The sequence below is a fragment of the Sesamum indicum genome, linkage group LG15 (assembly GCF_000512975.1).
Source record: "Sesamum indicum cultivar Zhongzhi No. 13 linkage group LG15, S_indicum_v1.0, whole genome shotgun sequence".
Taxonomy (NCBI): domain Eukaryota; kingdom Viridiplantae; phylum Streptophyta; class Magnoliopsida; order Lamiales; family Pedaliaceae; genus Sesamum; species Sesamum indicum.
This window is the reverse complement of record NC_026159.1, coordinates 8,986,906-9,008,014: the sequence shown is the minus strand read 5'-3', so window position 1 is coordinate 9,008,014 and position 21,109 is coordinate 8,986,906. Positions and strand designations below refer to the sequence as shown.

Genomic DNA, 21,109 nt, shown 5'->3' with positions numbered 1-21,109 from the left:
TTATTATTTAAATAAGTTCTCAATTGTAAATACTGTAATTAAAAAGAGATATATTTTTTTTATTAATTTAAGTGCAAGGGATGAACTTGCAATTTAAAATGAAAAGTGAAGAATTAAAATGATTTTGTATAAAGGTAAAAGTTTTATAAGAGTATTATAGAAAAATGGGTGAATAGCAATTTTATCCACCGTGATATTGAAAATGAATACATTATCTCTCATATTAAAAAAATATAGTAATTTATCCCTATATATTTTTTAAGATGAAGCATTTTACCTCCTTATATAGGGAGGTAAATTGTTTTATTTTAAAAATCATATGGGATAAATTGTTGTATTTTAAAAAATACAAGAGGTAAACTATTATTTGTTTTTTTATGAGAGGGTAATTTGCTCATTTACGATATCACATGGGGTTGGTTTGCATTTTTTTCATAAAAAAATCATTCATCAAACAGATTAATTTAAAGTGAATTAAAAAGACAAGAATTATTTTGAAGTTAGAACTCAAACTACGTAAACGCGTAACTAGTAAACAAGTCCATTGACTCTGAAAAGCAAGACCTGAAACCACGCAGAAATTTCCCCACCACCATCAATCAGCGTATACCAAAACAAAGGTTCAACCATATTCACTTCATTCCATAGTTTTTCCATCTCCAGAAGGTACTCTGAAGTTCATGGCAAGAATTTCAGCTCCAGGCACCATTTTCACTCCCCTGTTTGATTGATTAGTCCCCGTCACCTGAAAATATTTAAAAATGGCCTTTCACCATAGAAAGCTTTTACTTGGCCCTGATACAAAGCCTGAAGAAAAATCGGGGCCTGTTAAAAAGCCCGGAGATGACAAGGAGTACGAATCCGCCTGTTACAACTGCTATTCTTGCCCTGACGAGTGCTACAAATACTTGCCTCCTCAGCCCCCGCCTCCATCCGCCTCAAACCATCCACATTCGTCAACCTTGATCCTCACGTTGTCTATTCTTGGCCCTGTTTTTCTGTTCCTTTCCTATCTTACTATCCGCAGATACCTGTCGAGCTGGAGGAATTCCAGGAGGAGGAGTTCTCCAGGCCTGGAGAATGATAACTTGAGGGAGGATTTCATTGACGAGCTTCAAGGGCCCGTGGTAGATCATCCCATATGGTATATCCGCACTGTCGGCCTTCCACAGTCCGTCATCGATTCAATTACAATGTTTAAGTATAAAAAAGACCAGGGGTTGACTGAAGAGACTGATTGTTCTGTTTGCTTGAGTGAGTTTCAAGAAGATGAGAGCATCAGGCTTCTTCCCAAGTGCAGCCACGCCTTTCACGGGCCTTGTATCGATACTTGGCTGAGGTCACACAAGAATTGTCCCGTCTGTCGCGCGCCGGTGAGTTCAGAAGCGCCAGGTTCTACAGATTCAGGGTCAAGGGTAGAGAATCAAATGGAGAGTGTACCAGAAACTCTGCCCGAATTAGGATCTGATGAACAAGGAGAAACGAGGAATGTGTGCGAAAATATTAGTGAATTGCCTGTCGAAGACAATCACCTGGCTGAAGTTTTGTCCAATGATTGTCGGCACAACGACACGAGGAATGGCGACTTCCGGATACAAAGTGATTTAGCAGATCGTCGGGTGGGAATGGATCAAGAACTGCAGCCCGTCAGGAGGTCCGTTTCACTGGATTTTTCTTCTGCTTCGACGATTTACGCGAATGTCCGTGCTCAGACAGATGAAGGGTGTCGGGGTAGTAAGGTAATGACTGAGAAACAAGATTCAGATGTGAGTGTGAAGAGGAGAAGTAGAAGTAGGTATTCTTCTTCATATCTGTGTTCTCTGAGAAAAGGGCCTGTTTCAATGAAGAGATCCTTCTCATTCAGTGGGAAGTGCCTGTTTCAATGAACTGATAGGGAATCAATTTTGACTGTTCCCTAGTTTCACTATCTATCCACGATTCTGTATACAGAAAATGTTGAATATAAGTAGATTTATTTTGGAAAAATTGAAATATACCCTATGAGTTTGTTCTTGGAATGAGTATTAGTACTTTAGTTTTGTTTTTTGGATTAAACCACCAAATGGTCGAGGGATTTCTCGCTGATTGAATTTTTTGTTGCAAATTGTATTTGATCTCGTACCTTATTAATTCATACATGCTACGTGTATAAATTTTTTTTTTTAAATAAAATATATGATGCTATTTTTATATACGTGACGTCATTACGTATATTAAATGGAATAGAAAATGAAAAATAATTTGCCATAAAAAATTCAACCTAAATTTTCCGGGCTCCCATCATTTCAATAAGCCAAAAGAAAGGCTTACAATGTTAATAAAATTCATAAGCCCTCTAGACAAAAAGGTAGGGGTGATTACACTACGATTTTGATTTTATTAAAGCTATTTTTAAATTAAATTGGTATTGACTATTTTATAAAATTATTTTCTTGAATTTTTCTACTTTTAAAGTCAAAATCAAAACTGCAATTTTGCGATGTTAACACTTTCAGAAAAAAAAAAGATATTGAGACTAAAAAAAAGTACGAAAATATATGGTTAAAACCCTTCTATTGACAAAAAAATAATAGATTTTCGAAATAATTAAAATTAAATACACAATAATTTGAGAACATACATAGTTATAGTTTTTTAGATAACAAAATGTAATAGGTTTCGTAATAGTTAAAGTTAAATACACGATAGGTTAAAATACAATACCACTAAAAGTCTTTAAAAACGTTTTTTAGTGAGAATGCATTTCCATTTTACTTCTCAATTTTTAAATTTATATAGGTCACTCATGAGTTTGTCATAGTTGTCTTTCTGTCACATAAAAAATACATATACCTATATACCTATATTTGGAAACAACTAATCCAAACATATTCTCAATTTTCGAACAAAAACTAATAAAATATTTCTACACATTTTCAATTGTTAGAAACTGAAAATGAAAATGAAAACACAACCAAACGGGCTAGTTTTATAAAAACAGGCTTTGCAATTTGGACCTTTGATAATATATGAACTTTAAACATTTATAATTGGAATATGAAATTCTTCTAAACAATTAATTAGTTTTATTTAATTATTATAAAAATTAATTATATATTTAAGGGTTCAATTTGATTTTTAATGATTTTTTAAAATTTTATATAAAAATCAAACTAATAAATATGCTTTGATTTATTCTTAATATCGTAATTTAACAGATAAATTATAAAAAATGGTTCGATTTGCAGTTTTATTTATTTATTTATTTTATCACCGCTAATAAAAGGGCCCAACGAAGGCCCATATAAATATCAGTCCAAAAATTGGCTAAACAAAACTATGCAACCCACAAAAGTTCAGCCCAAACTCCTTCAAAGGCCTCCGACCCAGGTGAATAGTCCAATAAGCGAAGGCCCATCCTGCTGAGTGTGATCCGCAAAAGAGGAGTCCACAGCCCAACACATGTCGCCCAAATCAGCAGCAATACTTTCAAAAAGCCATGAACAGTTTCAATTGAAACTAGGGCTATAAATGATCCGAATTAAGTCAAACACATAATTGTTCAAATTTATTTAAATTATTATCCAACAATAAAATTATATTTGAATTTAATTTGATTATTGATCTAATCGAGTTCAAACGAGCTTTAATTGAATCAAACACGAGTTGAGCCCGAGTCATTTCATATTTTTAAATATATTTTATTACTTTTGCACCAATGAAATCAAGCTCGAGTCGAGTCCAAAAGTTTAATGAGTAAAAAATTCTGTTCATATTTGATTTGTTAAGTTTGAAAAGTCGAGTTCAAACAATTTTTTATTAATCGATATCAATCGAGCATCGAATAGTTAATTATTTTGTGAACCCTAGCCCAAACACACCAGTCCAAACCACAAAGAACCTGAGAAATGAGAACACAAAAAAAGCCAAAAAAAATAAAGCGAATTGATCCAAATAAATTAAAAATTAGGAGTGGCAAATAGGCGGGTTGGATCGGGTTCCAAACAGGTTGGGTTTAAAATGTATTTGATTTAATGGGTCGAAAATAAGTTGGGTTGCAAATGGTTTGGATTTATATTTAATCTTTACAAAATTTAAAATTTTAGATAATAATAATAAGATGACAATATTTTTAATTCAACTTGTAATATAATATAATAGATTAAATTTGTATTATTCATTATTTATGGAAAGTAATCAAGTTACATTAAAGATTCATTTCTTATGTATATATAATAAAATGTTTGTAAAGTATTAAAAGTTACCGTATTTGTCAAAATATCAAAACAAATCATGAGATGAATAGTTGTGCAATTAATTCTCCATGATTCTTTCTAAAATTGAATACTAACATTATAAATTATTATTAGATACTGATTTTTGATATGTTCATTGAAATTTATAATATAATTGTATATTGTCAATTTATTAGGAAAAAAAAGAATTTGAAATGGTTACATACAAATTGCAAGTTTTGACTATTTTATAAAATTCTTCACTTTCCTTTAATTTGTTTCTCATTAATTTAAAAAATAATAATTTCCTAAATAAATTTTGAAATTTTTGTTTCTCATAAAAATATGAAAAGTTATAAATGTAAAAATAGTAAGTAATATATAGTATAATTAAATCAATCCTCACGCACTTAAAACCCATCACAACTCATATACATCACCAATCCACTTAAACTCTGTTATCAACCCATATAAAACCCATCATCAACCCATTGAAAACTCACTACCAACCCGATAGGACCCGTATAGAACTCATGATTATAATTAATACAAATATTTTTCATCAGTTCTACTAAAATTACTTTTGGTAAACTAATAGAAAATTAAACATGAAAAATTACAGTTGCACCTTCTGAGGTTGTAGTTGTGATTAAAAGTACACTCCGTATTTACCAGCAAGAGTTTATGCAAATATTACACTAACATAAGAAAATATACCTATAATTTTACAAAAAAAAAATAAAAAATATGCTTGTAGCTTAGAACAAAATCAGCAAAAATGCATCAGACTTTGATTGGAGAGAAAAAGTCATGGAACAAGCAATAAAAATTAAAGGAGTTAAGCGGAAGTAGGATGATGAGACTTATTTTTAAATTATATTCTTTTTTAAAGAAATTTTGCAATTACATTTACATTTTATTTGAAAATTCATGGTTTACAATTGGCCCTTTTAAATTAGGAATTGAACAAAAATTATTGACGTGAGCAAAAGAATGACCGGAATTTTTAATTTTACTTCTTATTTAACATTCACATATAATAATTTTGTACTTATAAAGAAAAAATATAACAGTGTTAACCTCACTCTCTATATATATATTATATTTATTTTCTTATAAAGTACAAAAATATATATAAAAATATTAAATGAGGAAAAAAATTGAATACTTATATAATTTTTTCAATATTTTCCATCCAAACCCCAACGATAAAAGATTAAGTGTAAACACAGAATTTTTTGGAGGGGGTGTAAGTGTAATTTTAAATTTTTCTAGAGAAAAATATAATTTCATATTTTTAAAGGAGGTCTCAATGTAATTATTTATGAGAAATACTATTATTAGCAGTAACATAATCTCTTGCAGATTGGTGGAATTTGTTGTTAATTTGAGTTATCAACGAATTTAGCAAGAAAAATATTTTTTTGGTAATTATTTTGTCGCTGATTTTAGCATTGAATTTTTTTGTGAATAATATTTTTAGAAATTTTACCAACTACAATATTTGTTAGTAAACATTTTTTTGGGGGAAGGGAGGGGCTTTTCAATTTTTTTGCCAAAGTCAATTATGTTTATTTGCAACATTAAAATTCCGAAAAAAAAAATATAGTTTAGCCTCATGTGATATTGCAAATATGTGTAAATTATCCTCCTATAAAAAAATATTTAGCAATTCCGTTGTATTTTTTAAAATTAAGCATTTTAACCCCTAGATAAGGGGGTAAATTGCTTCATTTTAAAAAATATAGCAAGATAAATTGCTATTTTTTTTTCATAGACGGTATTTTGCTCATTTGCAATATTATAAGAGGAAAAATTGCATTAAACTCTTAAAATTCCTCTTTAATTATATCGAGTAAATATTTTATTTTTTAATGTTAATTTTGAAATCACAAAAACTTAAAATCTTTTGCTATGTTGTTTGCTAATTACCAAAAGATTTACTCCCCTTTCTAATTTTCCTAACTATTGGCATAATTTCTTATACATTTTCATTTTTCATGATTTTACATGTTTCTTTAATTTTTAAGAAGTTTTAATTATATTTTGGGAGATATTCCCAGTGAAATTCTAGTATTTAATTATACATACGAAATAAACCCTGGAAACGATACTTTAAATCATGAATGAACATAAAAACTCATATCTAGAAATACAAGGGATTGAAGAAAATAATTTGTTTTCAGCAACCACATGATTAGGCATTTAGGTATTTGAAATTTAGATTCATCCAAGAATTTGAAGATTGTAAATCCAAAATATTTATTTCAACGTGTTCGGATTTTGAATACAATATAATAAGTCTGAATTGAGGTGTGAATATTCACTATTATAATAAGTTTGAATTTGGATGTTAACCACCCATTAACATGCTTAAATGCAGAACAGAAGCAATTCGCTTCATTGCCATATTTGTGTAGAATTCAACATGACTTAAAACTTCAATTTGAATGATAAATCTGCACAAAATACATTAAGTTTCCTACTTTTCAAATATTTCTTAGATGTGAGAGACAAACTTAATATATTTTTGGTCGAATTTTTTACCCTGTTTTGTTTATGATCTTATTTGGATTTTGCTTTAATCCATTTTATGTCCTTTGTGGTTTTGTTTGTATTGTGTTGTGGTGTCGTCAATTCCAGATGTGCAGACTTGATGGCTCCTTCCCGCTTCCTGGGCGGCTCCGTGGTTCTACATTTGCGTGTCTCATCTTCGGTGTTAAGTTAGATGGATCGAGTTGTGGAGCGCATTGGTCGTTCTTTGCAACTTACTGAAAATGAAGAGGAAGGCCTTATCCTTCCAAACAATTTGTGGAAGTGGAATCCAAACATTATGTGTTGTGCTTGGTGGGTCGGTTATTATCTGACAGACAATAGAATTTTAAGGGTCTGTGTCGATCGGTAGGAGCATGATGACTCCGGTGAGAGGGATGGAGATTCAGAGGCTTCTAGAGGGCTGTATGTCGTTTCTGTTCAATCACGCTATTGACTGAAACAGGGTCTTTTAAGGGTCTCCATGGAGTTTTGAGGAAAGCATATTAATTTTTAATGGTATTCATGAACACAAAACCCCATGCAAGTGCCAATTACTCACTGTGATTTCTTTGTCCATGTCCATGATTTGCCAATGAATAGAGAGGTGGCTTCTTTGATCGGAAATAATTTGGGAGTCTTCCAAGATGTGGAAATGGATGAGTAGGGACGATAGTGGGGGACTACACTTCGGATATGAGTATCTCTTGAGATTAGTAGGCCACTGAAACGAGCTCTTAAACTTAAATCAGTTGGTGGGGAGGAACTCTTGGTGACATTTACATACGAAGGTTTACCAAAATTTTTTTACTTATGTGGAAAGCTTGGGCACATCCAAAAATATTGCGAATTAGTTCAAGGAGGACTATTAAGACCCAGGAGATGACACACCGTATGGTTCATGGCTTCGAGCTGTTCCCCAATTTAGAGGCCGACGCAGAGAGGTTTTCATTACAAACCCCCTTTTTGGAGGTAAGTTGACTATCGCAACTTTCCCCCACCAAAGGAGAAAAATCAGATTTTGGTGAGAGTAAGGACGCTGGCCAGTCTTCCCTGTCCACTTACCGTAAGGTTATTAATAAGGATGCAATGTTGAGCAATCCACGGCGGTGGGGGAGGGGGCGGTTAACTTCCATAAATTCTATCTCAAATGTGCCAGAGACTGACCTTTCATCTCATCTTTAGTTAGCAAGCAATTTAGGACTTCATGGTAAGGGCATTGAGGAGAGTGAGAAACAATTTGCAAGGGCTAAAGATGCTTCTTCCATGATTGATGCACAAACACTTCTTTCTGAAGGATATAAGCCAGGCTCTTTATTCCTTAACTTCGATGTGCAGCGAACACCACTTTTGGGCTGTAAATCGTCTTTGATTAATATACCTTTTCACTTTAGTACAAGGGGGAATGTAAGGCGGGCAGTGGGAGACAGATAGGAGGCAAGCCAAAAACTCAATTGTTAAGAGCAAGTGCAGCTGGGGTGTTATTCCAATTGAGGATAATCCAAATGTCGTGCAAGAATAGAAAAATCCTTAATTGGGGATGAAAATATCGCTTCTATATTAGCGAAGGCTGCCATATTGCAGCCTCGCTGCAAACCATGAAAATATTTTGCTGAAATTGTTAGGGGTTGGGGTCCCCTTGGACAGTTCAATCACTTGGCAATCAGGTGAAGTTCCATAACCCCAACTTGGTTTTTATCTCCGAGACCCCAAGTTTTCTACTAGAAGATGTGAGAAAATTAAAGAATGCCTTAATATGTTCAGTGTCGGGGTCGATTCCAAAGGGAGGGGAGGTGGTTTGTTACTTCTATGAAAAAGGAGATCGAGATTCAAGTTCAATTCTTTTGTAGCAATCACATTGATGTTATGGTTTTAGATTCTGGTAATGATGGGGCATGGCAATTCACAAGTTTTTACGGTCAGCAAGAGGCTTCACGAAGAATGGAATCTTGGGATTTGTTACGTCGGCTTCGGGATCAGTCCGTTAGATCCTAGATGGTAGTAGGAGATTTTAATGAGATTCTCCATGAGCATGAGAAACATGGACAGAAACATCGACCTGCATGGAAAATCGAGATTTTCGGGCTTGTCTTTTAGATGGCAATCTTGTTGATTCGGGTTTTAAGGGGGCCCGATTTACATAGTGCAATAGAAGAGAACACCCTACAACAGTTAGTGAGAGACTTTATAGCGCAGTCATCTCTTCGTCTTGGGCGTAGATCTTTCCACGTTGTAGAGTCTCTGGCATCAAGTTAGGCTGCTTTGATCACCTCGCTTTGCTTATTAATCTGGACCATCAATCGGATCAGTGGCATGCACAACGACAACGAAGATTTTGTTTTGAACCAGCGTGGCTGCGAGACCCTGGTTGTGAAGAAGTGGTCACGACCAGTTGGCGAACCTCCTCAAGCTTAAACCCGACAGAATCTGTCTGGAATAACACTATGGCAGTCCGCGTGGCACTCGTAAATTGGGAATGGAGCAGCTTTGGTAACATTCAAAGATAAATTCGAACTTTGAACGAGGAAATCTGTATTCTGCAGAAGAGGACAACAAATGAAAATGTTAAGAAACAAATTGAGATTAAGAAAGATGTGCTAGAGGAATATTTGGAATGAGAAGAACTCATTTGGAAACAAAGGAGACTTTGCAAAGGAGACTGAAATACAACATTTTCACTCTAACGCTAGAGAGAGACGCGAGCACAATATGGTTTGTTGGCTTGTTTCGAAAGGAGGTTTCTGTTATTACTAATCAGGAGGATATTCAAAAAACGATTTCAGATTGTTTTCACTCTATCTTTCAATTTACTAAGCCCGAACCCCATAAGGTTGATGAGATTCTAGAGGTTATTGAACTGGGGGTCACAGAGGAAGCAAACGAGGAACTACTTTATCCATACATAGTTGAGGAAGTCAAGGCCGCCTTAAATCAAATGTATCCATTAAAATCTTTAGGCCCCGATGGTATATCTCCCGCTTTCTATCAAAATTTTTGGCATGTTGTGGGTGATGATGTTACTGCTTTTTTCTTGACTTCTTAAATAATCATAGCTTTAAAGCTAAAGTAAATGTCACCCATATTGTTCTCATACCAAAATGCATCAAGCCGGAATTGGTCTAACAGTTTCACCGATTAGCTTATGTAACGTTGTTTATAAGATTGGTTCTAAAGCCATTTCTAATCGTCTCAAGCCCATTCTTAATAATGTCATCTCGTAGTCATAATCAACTTTTATTTTGGCTAGACTAATCACTAATAATGTCTTTATCTCTAACCAGATCAACCATTTCTTGAAGTTAGATATCAGTAAAGCCTATGACCTGGTTGAAAGGATTTTCCTTGAGAGAGTTCTTCTAAAGACAGGCTTTCATCCCCATTTGTCGCTTTAATCATGCTTTATATATGTACTGTATCGTACTCTATCATTGCTTAGTAGGGCCCAATTTGGTTACATTAAATCGACAAGGAAAATCTGACAAGGAGACCCTTTGTTGCAATATTTGTTTCTCTTTGTGTAGAAGTTCTTAGCTGACTGATTCAAAGAGAGGAACGAATGGGTCGTATCCAAGGTGTTGGAGTCTGTTATAGTGCGCTTTCTGTTACACATCTGTTATCCGTAGATGACACGTTGATTTTTTCTCAAGCAACAATCGATGCTATGCTCTGCATCTCTTGAACCCTAAAAGATTTCGAAGCTGCCTTAGGCCTCCAAATTAACCTGGACAAATCTGCAGTAGTTTTTAGGAAAACTATCCTAGTTCTAGTCAGAGAAAAATTGGTAGCACGGATTAGGGTTTTGGCAGTGGAAAGACATGATAGGTACTTAGGTTTGCCGTCGATTGTGTGCATGACCAAATGGGAGGTGTTTGCTAGCTTGAAGGACCGGGTGTGGACTAAGATTCAAGGCTGGACACTGCGAAAATTGCCGCAAGCAAGTCAATTGGTGCTCATTAAATCCGTGATCCAATCCATCCTATCTTATGTCTTGAGTTATTGTCATGTACCGGACGTTCTATTTAAGGAATAGAAACATGCAATGAATTTTTTCTAGCAAAATGGGCTCGAACAAAAAATTCGTTAGGTGTTCCGGAATAAATTATGCAAAACGAAGTTGGATGGTGGCTGGGATTTCGGAGTCTTCACGCTTTCAATACGGCTCTACTCACATAGCAGCCTTGGAGGATTTGGAGCAACTCGGATAGGACACTTAGTTGAATTGTCAAACAAAAATACTTTCAGTGGTCTGATTTCTTTGAGGCTTAATGTAAGATTCACCCTTCCTTCACTTGGAGATTTATTTGTGAGGCTAAAGAGCTATTAAGAAGCGGTCTACGCTGGAGAATAGGGAACGAAAAGTACTGTTGCACCCCCTTCGCTACAAGGGCTATATCTACCCTAAACGTCATACTTATAGTAATCCCTGTGTTTATAAACATAAATACACAAAATAATTTAATCCATATGTAACGCAACCTCAACGTCATAACAATCGTAATCAACCTTCAATATCATATATGCACATCAAACAACACAAGTAGTCCATCATAAGTAATCTCCACGCTTGCGTTCTCTCTATACAACAAAAGGTGATTTGTACTCTAACTGACAAAGAGGAGAAAACAACATACTGGCCCGACCTGGCTGAGTATAGTGCGTAGACCTACTTTTCAACAGTCAGACACCTCAAAGTCTATTTCTGAAAGAAAATGTCAGCAGAGGGATGAACCTGCCACTCAATAAGTAAATAACCAGCCCTATCTATATATGAATATCAAACACAGCCCAAACAAGATGTACAGGTAACACGCATGGAATACAATCAATTTAATTCCAACATAATCAGCTTTATTATACCATATGACTATCTCATAATAAGACAATTAACCAAACTCTATTTTTTTCCTAGTTTGCTTACCAGAAGGTGATATTGTGTTTTTCCCAATAACTCAATCTCACCGTTATATAAATTTAAGTGAATCCCCTTGACAACCGGCTCATCAATCTCATTTCGCATCATAGCTCTTTTATTTCGCATCATAGCTCTTTTCACATCACATCTTTTTCATATCGCATCAAAACTCTTTCAATTTCATTTCTTTCTCATATCATATCAAAGATCTTTTTATTTCATTTCGCCTTACAGGGTTTTCAACACATCAAGAGGTATTCACACCACAATTATATTCAATTTCCACTGCTCTCTCATTTCCACATATCACCATTCTTGTAAACAACTAGTAACGTAAAACAATATATTAACATATTCTCATTTTCAGATATCCACAACACATCAAACAACAAACATAATATTTCAACGTATTTCCTCATTCCACGAACACAATACCGTCAATCAAATCAAATCATCCATCACTCATATACTTCAGATAAATCAATGTCAGCAAGAACCACAAATTCATATAATAGTAATACCACAAATAAAGAAAACATATATAGATAACGCCTCTATCTATTCAATAGGTAGTGGTTTGGTCTTTTCACTTTACCCCCATATCCTATAATGAGTTATTAAATCACATTCAGTTAATATATCGAGAATATCGTAACTTCTTTTAAATATAATATTAAATATTATTCGTACGATTTCCAATAATTCTTTAATACTCCACTTCTATCGAAATACAAATCTTTGTTCTAGTTCTTCTCAATAACTAGACACTATAGGCTTCATAAAAATATTTATAATTTATCAAGTGATTCATAGGAATTTATTTAACGAAACCCCTATACATTTATAACTATTATTTTTAATAACATCCTTAAATTAAATTATCATTTTTATATCCGATTTAATATTTAATTCGACCTATTTTAAATAGTCAAAATTATAAAATATTCCGGTTAAATGGTAGATCACTCAATATAATCAACATTTAATAAATAGACTAATTGAATAATATAATTATATAAATTAATAAAAATTAAAATAAAAACTTACCTCCCGCACCCTCATATCCTCCCGCGGCGACTGTCGAACCGACCTGGAAATTGCACAAATTTGACATATATTGAATTGTGAGTAATTGAACTCACTTATATATATAGGTGTGTAGGGGGTGGGGCGGTGGGTGGTGGCCCACCCCCAAATCCCTTTGCTCCTCCTTTTCTTTTTCCTTTCATATATATATATGTATATGTACATATGTTATTCACATATATAACTTACTAATATATATATATATATATATATATTATATTACTTATTATTATATATATACATATTATTTTTATATATATAATATTATTATTATTTTATTTATTTAATTAAACTTTTCTCAAAATATCATTTAGGTCCTTCCTAATTTTCTTAATTAATATAAATTGCCTCAAAATATTATAACGAACTCCAATTTAATTTATTCAAATGTTATTATATTCCAATTATGGCCCATAATTTATTTACTAATTAACTAAATTTTATAAAAATTTACTAATTAATCTCCCAATTATATATTATAATTTTTGGGGCATGACAGGTACGTTCGTGTCATGGAATATCCATAGCTGCCTAGACCATCCACGTTTAAGCTAATATAGAATCCTTGCTCTTTGGGTCGTCAGACGGTGGTGGCTCAGCTTATGAATAATGATGAAACCACTTGGAATGAAGAATTGAGCAAGAAAAAATTCTGTGAATCTAATGTTGTTTTGATCTTGGATACCCCAATTCAAGGCAGTAACATAGAAGATTGTTTAGTCTGGCACTATAACAATAATGACAAATTTTCAGTTAAAAGTGCATATGACGTTGCGCTATGGCAAGCCACAAATTCTGGTCCGTCTGCTAAAGGGGTGTGGGGGAGAAATGGATGAGCATGATTGGTGTTTCCTCTGGAAATATAGGTTGCCTCCAAAGATCCAATTATTCGAGTGGAAGGTGTGTCGGGAAGCTATCCCGATGTTGGTTAATCTTAGGAAAAGGGACGTCCAAGTTGAGGCAGTATGTGATCATTGTTCGCAAGGAGAAGAGGATTTGTTGCATGTGTTGCTGTCTTGTTCGTTCGCTAGACAAGTTTGAGCACTTTCAAACTTGTCGTGGCATATTGTTTCTTTAACAGGTCAATCTGTGACGTCCATACATTTTATACGTAATTGAAAGACTAATTAATAATTACTAAAAAAAATTTAAATTTAATTATAACTAAATTATATGTTTAAATTGAAATATAATAAAACTTGAACGGAGTAAATTAGAGTTCATTATAATATTTGGGAGCAAATTATATTAATTAAGAAATTAGGTAGGACGTAATGAAAATTTTTGAATTTTTTTTAAATATACATATATACATACATATTTGAAGAGGTGAGGCGGTGGGGGTGCCCCACGCCACTTCCATCATATTATATATGTATATATATATATAATAGAAGTAACATACATACGCACACAAAACACAACTCACACACACAATTACGACACACTTTCACACTTTTATACACACTCACGCGGAACCACATGACATAACGATAAAGTAGAAAATTGAGTAGGCATTGTATTATTATAAATCATTTGATATTTAAGGTAAGTATAACTAATTAGATTTATATATATATATAAGGATATTATATGTTTGTTGTTTATGGATATTTGATCGTGAATGTTGACTATTTATTTGGGATTACCTGAATATTTATGAAATTGTTATTATGTGCTCATGTTGTATGAAAGTCAAATAAATGATTATGTGACTATATAATGGATTATGGAATGAAAATGAATAAGAAAACTATTAACGGGAAAATACTTGTTAAATGAAATTGAATAATGAAGTTAATGATATTGTTGTGAATTGGAATAAAAGATGATTTACCTTATTGGGAGGGGGCAATACTACAATGGCTTATGATGATGCGATGAATGACGAGCTCTGTGCTGTCATTGATCAATGCAGATGATGTGGCATATCATACGAGCTGTTCGTTATGTGATATCGTGGGAAGGAAAGGAAGAGAAAGTATTATGATTGAGATGATGATGAGATAGCCGTCGAAAGTCATTAAGTGATGCACTCCAGTTTGGTTGTATAGGGCCCTAAGAAAAATAAACGATAATATCAAATATTATGTCATCAGCTGATTTATGATTGCGGGCATGTGTTACTTCTTACATATGGTATTGCTATATGATGTATTTGTTGGTAGATGTGATTGCATTATACTTGACTTGTTGCATGCGTATATGTATATAGACTGGTCACTTATATTTATTGAGTAGGCAACTTATCCTTGCCGTACATTTTCAGGGAATAAATCACAGGACGACTATCCAAATTGGATCACAAGCCGATCAACAGTATTACTAGGTGTGGTCATCAGTGTCATGTTAAGTATAGAGTGCGAGCTATATAACTGGATAAACATTAAACATTAGTGGATTTGTATTTTAAGCTCAGTAACAACTAGAAACTGTGATTTTTTCCTTTTCCTATATTTATAAATGCTAAATTTAAAGATAAAATACAAAATTTGATTAAGTGTGTCATTACATAATGTCTGCAGAATATATCAAATAAACATATAATTTATCTTATTGGGTTAAATATAAAATTATCATAAAATGTTATATAATTACGCGGGTGTCGCACAATCTATCAAGTGCTGGTTGGTGGCTGTTAGCAGAAAGCTTGGTTGATCTACTTTTGATTTTTTCTTAGTAGGGTGCTGCATAGTTTCAGGGTTCATTTTGTTAGTGCGGTTTTGGTTTTCTTATTTCAGCTCTTGAACATCTATTTGTCTTACTTGACTAATAAAATTTTAATCGTCTTCATCTCAAAAAAAAAAAAAAAAAGAAAAAGAAAAAGTATATTATTATATTCTGAAATTTGATGTAATTACACGTAAATCTTTTATAATTTGGAAAATTATATCCAGTATTGCTGGCGTTTGTTTCCGTCTAATAAATAGATCCACGTGTTAGTCAAAATTTACGAAATTTACTGATACCAGCAAAACAATTTAATGAAATCCATATTTGCCCCCGATGGACTTACTATTGTCTTAATACAGATCAAATAAATCTTTTCTGAACAAACTACTCTTATCATTTTCATACGCTAATGCATGTGAATATATTTTCAATTATAAGGGTAGCTTAAGAAAATTAAGGGGAAATAATAATTTTGTAAGTTCCACCGTGTAATTATATTGAGATTCTGACAAAAATAAGATATAGAGATAATTATTCTGGTCCTCTTTTGGTGTCATTATACTTAAATTTTTGTTGGTTTGAAAAATTATATTAATATTTCAGGAAAAACGTAAGCAACCCCCTTGTAATATCGTAACAAATTACCCCCTTATGATAAAATAAATAGCGATTTACCTCCCTATATTTTTTAGAATACAACAATTTACCTCCCTATGATTTTTAAAATGAAGCAATTTTACTTCCCTGTATAAAGAAATAAATCGCTTCATTTTAAAAAGTACAGGGCGGTAAATTGTTATATTTTATTCATAGGAGGTTAATGTTCTCATTTTTTATATCATAGGGGATAAATTGCTAGTCACCCTTAATATTTCTAATATTTATTTCCGCTAAACAAATTAATCTTTCTATTAATAAAATTTAAGAAATGTGTTGACATGAATAGAAGAAGTTGAATGATACTATTTTCCCTTAATTTTCTTAAACTCTTGCAAACACTAATTAAACCTGGTACCAACTTATACATCAACCTCTTACTAACCTACAACTTGTAAGAACTGCATCAACGATGAAGCTTCGATATTTCCAACTCGAAAAGCAATCAAATGTCACTGAAATGATTGATATTCACATATATATAAAAAAGTTAAGGGATTATTTTACTTTTCATATCAAAAGTATGCTTTTTTTTTAATTTTAATATATCAAGTTTTCAAATTATCAAACTTAGTACTCGAAGTTTTTGGTTTCATTCACCTGAGTGTTTTAACAGTCAATTCAATTTTGGAGAAAAAATTAGGCAGAATTTGTCTATATAAAAACATGTTTTTGGCTTCTAATTTGTTCAACAATAGAAGCTAGACCCCCCAACCCTAAACTCATTTTTTTCCGAATGAGGCCAAACAAAATTTCAAAGACAATATAAGAAAGATAATCTTCCACTAGATCTCCTCCAACCCAAAAAAAAAAAGAATAAAAATAAAATAAATAAAAGATAAAAAAAATTAATCTTTGTAACAATTATGAGCAAATCTTTATTAAAATCGTCAACATCATTTCTATAATATATTAAATTAATAAATTAGGCCCGATAAATCAGCAAAATTTGGCATTTCTATCGTCGGTTTGCTTGATTCATACACATAGTGATAGATATTTAAATATTTATACACATTAATATAAATATATATATATATATATACATATAGTAGGCAAAAACATATTATAAAATAATGAAACATGTTCCCGAGTAGGCTGTATCATATGGTACAAAATATTCAGAGAGATAGAGAGAGAGATTGTGAGAGAGAGTTCCACCTAAATCTTTAATTAAAAATTTAGACAGAAAAGGAGGCAATGATTAATAAAAAATTTGGACAGGATGAGTAGTCGTCTTGGGAGTGAGTTGTGTGGCGGCCTGTCTCTCAGGGAGACAGTGACTCTTCTTGGATCATTCCCACTATATCATGCACAGTCGTGGCTATTTCATTCACTGTGCTCAACTGACATTCATCCTCCACCTGCAATTCATTCATTTTGTTTTAGATATATTTATTGAATAAAAGGAATTATATTCTATGTTATATGAATCATAATTTATCATGCTAAACTAAAATATATACGAAAATATAAGTTTTGTTCATAATTAATATGTGTCATCATGATTTTATATATGGTCAAAATATACTAAAAGGAATTATGACTTTTTATTATAGTTAATTACTATAGTTGAAAGTAAAAAATAGAAGAAGATACTAATAAAACACGGTTGCATAATGACTATTAGTCGATGTTTTCCGCAAGCGAAGCCAAATTAATATTTGTTGCAACTAATTAAAAATGTGGCAAACATTTTGATTTTAGGTAAAATCATGGTAAATGTTGATTAATCATGATTAAAATTTAAGGTTTTGCATCGATTTTGTCTAACCATGGTAAATAGTATTGATTTACTATAATTTTCAAAACGTAGTGATTTGTACAATAGGGAATAATCAACTTCTTTTTTGCATTGGTATTTTCTATGGTTCTTAGTTGTGGATAATTTTGTGCAAAAACAACGACTTATAGATATTACGCAATCTTAGTTAATTAATTTTTTTATATTTTCACCATGGTAATTAATTCTAATAATGTTTCTTAATTGTGGTGATGGTAAGAAAATAAAAAAATAGAATTAATTAATAAAATTTGATGATTCAATATTCTCTATTGTGCTATGGTTGGAGATGGGTGAAAATAAAATTTTAACAAATACAAAACAAAAATTATATTTGAAAACTTAATCATTCCCGATGAAGTATTAACTATAAAGATAATATAAACTTGTAGAAAAATGCTTAAAATAGTAGTTGGTAGATTTGATATATATAACTTTTTTTTATTTTTAGATGAGCCGTTTAATAATAATAAATGTACTATAGATTCTAATGGCCAAAATAAGAATGTGTCGTGACACTTGCATTTTGTTTGGTTGTATATGTCTTTTCTTTTATTATTATTATTATTATTATTATTATTATTATTAAAGATGTATTATTCCTAATTAAAATCAAATTACAAAGCAAGGGCAGAAGTGGAAATTTATAATTACATACCTTAACACTGAAAGAGTAGAGCACTGACTGATCGACGGTGGTAATGTTGAGGTGAAGAATTGTGAGGCAAATGGACTGAAATCCGGCCACCATTTTCAGGAGCTGTCTCGGCCGTTTTTTTGTCAAAATCTTGATGTTCGCATGACTCTCCACCATCATCACCTCGACGTCGGCCACGCTGGACAGCCGCTCCGCCGCCGCCTGGACATGTTGAGTATTGTGGGAAGGTGAAGAAGTTGGAGAATAAGCTGGAGTGGGCGGCGTTTGGATGCTGCTGATTGGAGGGCTTATGGGCCTCGAGAAATTGGAGAAGTTGCTCAAGTTCCTTCACAAAGTTTATTGCCCCTCCCACAATTGATGCTTGATCTCCCTATATTATTGAAAAATGCCAAACACGTCTTAACAAAACTATGTAATGATAATAATATGTACGTATATTTTTAAAAAATTAATAAAAGGGCCCTAAACTATATATAATTAGAGACTATGATAGTTCAATATTATTATTATTATCATTATCACTATTATTATTATTATTAATTTTTCTCTTTCTCAAATTAATTATTAGTATTTGGTGTAATTATTTTCGAATATACACTTATAAATATCCGAATTAATACATGCATGCACACATCAATTTTTATGAATTTAATTCGATTAACTAAAATAATATTTTTGAAAAATTTTGATAATATCAAAAATTAATTATTTGATTTTTGACATTCTTGAGATTAATTAAAATTTAAATTAATTATTATAGACTTGTTCTAGTTTTGTTGTTTTTAATATAGAAATTTTCATCCAAATTTTTGAGTCATATACTATTTATTAATAAAACTTTCTACTGTGTATAGTGTGTGTATGGGTTGGGGTGGGTGGGGGTATAGCGTATATACCCTTTGAGAATAGGAAGGCGGCATCAAGGAGCGGAGGACGGCGAGATAGTCATTCATCTGTCTCCGGCGATTCCTCTCCACCGCAATATGAGTCATCCTCTGGTTCTCCATTTCCTCCTGGTTCTTCAAGCTCTTAGTCCGCCGTCTCTTGCGGCAGCATCCTCCTAACCCATCCCCGGCGCCGCCGTAAGTCTCCGGGGAAGAAGTGGTGTTCTGGGCAACCGAAGAAGGTGGAGGAGAGTCCCAATAATGCCCACTAATATCAAGATTTTCAGGGTTTGGGCTCTCTTCTTGAAGCGGCGGAAGGCCAAATCCGCCGAACCCTCCCATGTTGTAGCTATAATCTTTGCAGCCATAAATAAAGGGATCGAAAATGACAGCATCAAGAGCCATTCTCTCTCTCTCTCTCTCTGTGTCCCTCTTTCTCTCTCTTTCTTGTCTGAGCACTTGTTTCCTCTTTCTCACGGGAGAACTACACGTAAAGGCAAGGAATAGGGTAAGGGGGTGTTTGTGATCTGCATTTAAAGAGTTGAGCTTGGGAATCAAGTATCACAAAATAAAAACAAGTTGCATCAATATGTACAGCAACTCTCACACGTGAGACTTGGTCACTTGTATGTGAGAGAGACTTTTTGGTCTGTTTTGACTGCCAATAATTACCAAAAGAGTTGCATATATAGATCATAGCATGACACACAGATATATGGATGAGTTCTTGGAGGTGGAAACGTGTAAGCGTGTGCCCTACATGCTTACTACTTGCTTAATTAATTCATTTCATCAATCATTATTTTCCTGCAATTTTCTTATCTTTTATACCAATTAAATATAAATTATGGTAAGGAGCAAGCAATTATATATATTTGATCATTGAGGTGGTACGTAATTCAGTTGGGAGAAATTAGTCCCGTAAATTAAAGGGGATAATAATTTTGATCCTGCTTAAATTAAAATTCACAATTTAGTTCTATAATTTTAAAATTATGACAATTTTAGTCTTTCAATCGAAAAGTCCCTTATCATCAACCATATCGGCATATAAATTTGGCTTCTGGGGAATTTTATGATGTGGCATTCTAAGTTGTGATTTTTAATTTCAATCTTGGTCTTGTATCTTTAAGGAATTGATAATTTTGGTCCTCTCACTTTGAATGTAATGATTTTAGTCATCTATCTTTCAAAATAATAGATATTGGTCTTTAAGCCTAATTCGTCACCATTTTGTCTTTTTATGATAAAAGCTCAATAGTTATATCATATGCTTTTAATAAGACTCAATATATTTTCAAAATAAAATTAAGCCTCGATAAACTTATGCCTTGGTACCAGGCATTCCAAGCCCCTGGGTTTACTAATTTCTTCCAACCACACTATTGCAGTAAATGGTTCACAGGTACTTGGCTAGCTCCTTCAGTAACAAATAACAAAACAAATGCGGTAAGGCATCTACAATCCACCTTGAATTGGGTAGAAAAATTTTATTTTTTAATGCCTGTCATAGAGAGGGTTTAGTACATTTTGAAAAGAAAACCATTATAGTTTTCAATAAAATTGAAGTTCTAGGAATTCTTATTGACGAAATAGGTATTGATCTTGCAAGAGCATATTTTGGAGAAATTTTGCTATTTTCCTGACATTCTTAAAGACAAGAAGAACTCCAAAACTTCTTGGGAGTAATTAATTTTGCAGGAGTCTTCA

At 32.7% G+C, this 21,109-nt stretch overlaps 2 protein-coding genes across 2 annotated transcripts; one reads left to right on the top strand and one right to left on the bottom strand.

Annotated features, from left to right (window-relative positions):
• LOC105178275 (RING-H2 finger protein ATL52-like) lies at positions 553 to 2,104 on the top strand. Its single transcript, XM_011101723.2, has one exon. It carries the CDS (start codon positions 762 to 764, stop codon positions 1,884 to 1,886), a length of 1,125 nt encoding a protein of 374 aa, XP_011100025.1. The 5' UTR covers positions 553 to 761; the 3' UTR covers positions 1,887 to 2,104.
• On the bottom strand, positions 17,124 to 20,012 carry LOC105178419 (transcription factor bHLH96-like). The gene is given in 4 exon segments (XM_011101881.2): positions 17,124 to 17,438; positions 18,516 to 18,725; positions 18,727 to 18,885; positions 19,412 to 20,012. Coding segments are annotated over 4 exon segments (858 nt in total). The 5' UTR covers positions 19,805 to 20,012; the 3' UTR covers positions 17,124 to 17,342.